Source organism: Parasteatoda tepidariorum, chromosome 9, assembly GCF_982258835.1.
Source record: "Parasteatoda tepidariorum strain Cologne lab strain chromosome 9, Ptep-v5.0, whole genome shotgun sequence".
Taxonomy (NCBI): domain Eukaryota; kingdom Metazoa; phylum Arthropoda; class Arachnida; order Araneae; family Theridiidae; genus Parasteatoda; species Parasteatoda tepidariorum.
The window spans coordinates 46,328,635-46,333,616 of record NC_141763.1 but is presented as its reverse complement, the minus strand read 5'-3'; the positions used below and the strand labels follow the sequence as shown (position 1 = coordinate 46,333,616).

Sequence of the window (4,982 nt, the reverse complement as noted above, 5' to 3'; positions counted from 1 at the left end):
ATACAGCATGCAGGGTGTTAGTACTTTTTACAGTAACATGTTATGGTAAAAATGGATTTTACGGATAAAAACTATTTTTATAAAAAAAATTTGAGCTTTCAGAACTTTCGTATCTTATTAAAAATATAACGCAATGATTTTACGGCAATTATTACTGTTAAATCATTGAATCACTCTACTTAAGTTAATATTACTGAAAATTTTACAATACAATATTTTACTGTAAAATGAATTTTATGGATCATGCATCTAAAATATCGGTACTTTATGCCGCAATTGATCCTGAATTCGTTTCAGTGCAAAGGTTCCAATGACTTTCTTTCTATGTTTATGTATATAATGCTTAATATATAGTCAGCTTGCATCATCATTATATACTTTTTTCATCAATTCTTATCATTTGTCCTCAGATTAAAAAATGATGTCGACTGATGTGTATTTCTTTCCTTCAATAGCCCTTCATGTCTCCTTACAATAAAATACTTTGGCTTCTTCAGTTTTTTAAAACCAAAAATTAAAAAAATTTTCTTTATTTGATTACTTTTGCTTCTTCAGTTTTTAAAATCAAAAATTAAAAAAATTTTCTTCATTTGATTACTCTTGCTTCTTCAGTTTTTGAAACCGAAAATTAAAAATATTTTCTTTATTTGATTACTTTTGCTTCTTCAGTTTTTAAAATCAAAAATTAAAAAAATTTTCTTCATTTGATTACTTTTGCTTCTTCAGTTTTTAAAACCAAAAATTTAAAAAAATGTCTTTATTTGATTACTTTTGTGTATTAAGTAAATAATCCCACGAAACTAAAGTGGTAAGATACTACTTTATTAAAAATTTCATTCCCTTCAAAAATATACTAATTGCAAATAACACTCGACATATTTCAACTGCTCAAAAACAAGCGCACATTAACTTGTTCTGTTTTTAATCTTTTTTTTTCTTTCTTAGCTAATGTGACTTTTCCATTTTTTTCTCAAATTTATTTTTCATGCGAGGCAACTTAACGTTTTATATTTCAAATATCTTTCGTTTCATCTCACTATCGTCTTTCATGTCTTGATTATGGACACCATTTTTCAATTGTTATATCCAATTTGCATATTTTTGAAGTGAATGAAGTTTTAAGTCAAGTACTACTTATGTATATCTTTTTAGGTATAAATTTAGAATTCATTTAATTCAAATTACTACCATAGACACCTCGTAGTGGTTGATTTTACATCAATAATCTTTTGTTCTATGCAGTGAAATAATTTTCACTTACTAAGTCTCTAGCATCATTCCTGAAAACTTTTTAATTCTCTAATTCTCACTGTTATTGATTTTATTACATACGCTGTTGAGACTCTTAAAAGCAAAACTTCACCTTCCATACAATCATCAAAGCTATATAATTAGCTCATTATAAACAGGTAGAAAACGTGCATGCGGATGAGTTATTTCCTGAGTACTGTGCAGAAACTAAACAGGGTCTTTGTCAATAATCTCATTAATTAAACTAACGCTTCATTACCAGGCAGCACAGCTTTCACTGCCAGTTTATTTTTGGAGTGAACATATGAATTTTTAGTCTCGTTGGTATGTTGAAGGGGTATGTCTAAAATTTCTGAGCCACTGTTATACATGGCCATATATATATATATATATATATATATATATATATATATATATATATATATATATATATATATATATATATATATATATATATATATATATATATATATATATATATATATATAGTTCAAAATGAAGAGAAAACAAAGGAAAATTATAGACATATGAAAAAAGGGGGGAAATAATAATTAAAAAAATAACAAACAACTGATTAAAAAGAAAAAAGAAAAAAAGAAGGATGAATTTTTTAAAAAAAAACGGAAAAAAGAACAAAAAAAAGATATAATCTTTTCATCAGCCCACACGATTATATCCGCAAAAAAGAGTGCTTTCTGATATTGTATCAATATAGCCAAAGCAAAATATATTAATACAATAGTGTGAGGAGCACTGAAAAAAAATTTTTACGAAAATTACAACAAATAAAATAGAACACAATAAGAAAAATAATACGTAAAATCAGAAAATAAAATAAAATAAAGAGAAAAAACAGTATAAAACAAAAACTTTAAAGCGAGTAGCGAAATCAGATGTACTTACATGAACGGGAAATTTTTCAAGAATGATTTAGAAATATTTTCACAACAAGATTGCCAGATTACAAAATATGAAAACAAAAGAGCAAATTGAGTGTAACTGGAGTGGTTTTGTTTTAAAGTGCCGTTCTTGCTGCATTGCTGAAGTGATTTGTTATGCTGTGCATATATATATATATATATATATATATATATATATATATATATATATATACTTTGTACTTTGTTATGCTGTGCATATATATATATATATATATATATATATATATATATATATATATATATATATATATATATATATATATATATATATATATCGCATACTTTGTGACCATTTCAACCTATTGGGTTATTGTTATATCCTGTGACAGAATTGTACCACCACTTTTCCTAAATGAATCCCATCCCCTTAATTAAATTATTCTTGATCCTATTTCTTAATTTAATCCTCTTAATTCATTACTTAATTTATTTATTTTTCAATCAATAATTGCATGCTCTTTTTTAACTCTATGAATCTATCCAAATGCAAGTACAAATACCAAGTACTATTTCGTTCTATTCCAATATAGTATGATAGTTTTTTTATGATTGTGTATATTTACATAATTACAGAAACCATCTTACCTATCATTCAATACAATTTATTCAGTACATTAATCTTAATATTCAAATAATTTACTTTACACCAATCTATTTAGCCTTTGAATGCATGTTATTGCATATAGCTATAAAGGATATATATATATATATATTAAATCTCGCTTCATGTAACAAGTTTTATCTAAACTAGTTTAGTATATTTTGTATTTTAGTAAAGGTACCAGACTCATACCGTCGGCAATTATCTCAACTATTATAAACTCGTTAATCAGTTATACGTCAAAACAGAATGAACGTGGCTTTGGTCAACTGTAACATATTAAAATATGTAAAACAAGTTTCAATATATGTAATTATCTCGGGAACACTAAACAGCTAATTAATTTAGACAGAATGGAAATAGAGATTTAACTGATATACTAGCGAATTTATTAAAATTGTTTTTCTTTTTAAATAAAGGATAGAATTACTCGAAGAAGAAAGAACTAAGAACTCTTAATATAAAGGGAGAAAGCATGAAACTTTGATGCATGAAACTAAAAGACGAATTTTTTTTAAATGTTTCAAATATTTTTGGTAGCAATCTATATATTATTCAGAAATTTATGTATGCATATCATTAAAAACCAGTTTAAAACTGCTTCAAGTTCAAAGAATTTAAAGAATTGAAATTTGAAATATCAAGCTGTCATACTTATTTACAAATTTCTGACAAAGAACTTTTCTCACGTATGGACGTTGAAAAGTTTAAGCAAACTGAGTGAAAAGTTGGGCAGAAGCGAATAATTCACATAACAAACAAACTGAGCTATATTTTTTGTTTTAATTGCGATTCAATAACAATTTAAAGATACATATTAGTAGTAAATATTGCTGTATTTCGCAGGGTGGAAACGAAATTCAGAAATAAAAAAACACTATAATTTATAATTGCATCTATCAGGAAAAAAATTTAATTAATTTTCCGGTAGTGTTGAACAATACTTAAATGAAATTATAATTTTTCTAACTTAAATTAAACGAATATTTAAAGGTTTCACTTTATGTTTATATTGAATTTTCTTAAGACTCTGTTGTTGTTACATGTGGCTTTATTGGAAATATTAATCCATATACAATGTTCAACTTTAAGTGGACATAGACAAGGAGTTACAGTAACAAACAAAGAAAACACATGACAAACACATGTTAATACAAAAAGAACACATAGAAAAAATTAAAATAAGAAAAAAACTATATATATATACAGTGAAGAATGAGGAGTAGTCTTTACAGAGAATTCATATGATTTCTGGCATCCCAGTAAAGTTTACACAGATCACCCCGCTCTTGGGATTGTTTGTCCAGTAAAGGGCATACAAGCAAGTGGTCTGAGTTCATGGTGCCCGAATTGCAGATTTGGCACTCGCTAGATGGAAGGATACCTATTCTGTTGAGGTGCTCTGCCAAGCAGTCATGGCCTGTTGAGAGTCTGAAATTTGCCACAGCCTTCTTACGAGGACTGTGACAAAATTTCTTCCAACTGTTTTGGATGTTAGCCCAGGGTTTTCCAGTGGATTTTACTGCTTGGTTGAGCATTAGGTCGGTCATAAGTTTCACGGAAAATTGTTTTTTAAGGGAGTCTGGTGGAATCGGTTTATTACATTGTGGTTCGAGTGTCCCTTTCTTGGCTAGTTGGTCTGCCTTTTCATTGCCATTGATTCCCACATGCGAAGGGATCCACTGGAACATAATAATTTTGTTGGCATTCTCGAGAAAAATCAAATTATCTCTAATATCTCAAATAGTCTGAGTATCTGAATCATGGTTTATGGCAACTGCCTGGATAGCTACCTTAGAGTCGATCTTAAGACTCTAATTAGCACTAAAATGTGGATGAAGCTGGGATACAATTTAAAAGTATCCCATAGGTGAGCAAAGTGAGTAGGAATAAAGATAACAACGGGGTTGGAACTAGCCTTGAACTAAATAAAACACTTTTACGTATTGTACGTAAGCACTTGTACGTGTTTGAAACATAAAACTTGAAGCTTTTAGAAATTGCATCATTTTTATCCATGCAAAGTTCGAATCAACCAAACTGAGCGTAGTAAGAACAAATATCCATCCATTTTTAATGCCACTATAACTATTAAAGCATTCTTATTTACATATTGCAATCCAATAGAATGATTTATGAATTGTTGGTATTAAAGCTAGAATTAAGCCAAATTTTAATTTAGGCCGAAC

The 4,982-nt window shown here is 27.9% G+C and overlaps 1 protein-coding gene across 1 annotated transcript; it reads right to left on the bottom strand.

Annotated features, from left to right (window-relative positions):
• Positions 1-4,022: 4,022 nt before the first annotated feature.
• On the bottom strand, positions 4,023-4,484 carry LOC122268883 (uncharacterized). The gene has a single exon (XM_043039688.1). It carries the CDS (start codon positions 4,482-4,484, stop codon positions 4,023-4,025), a length of 462 nt encoding a protein of 153 aa, XP_042895622.1.
• Between the last annotated feature and the right edge of the window lie 498 nt (positions 4,485-4,982).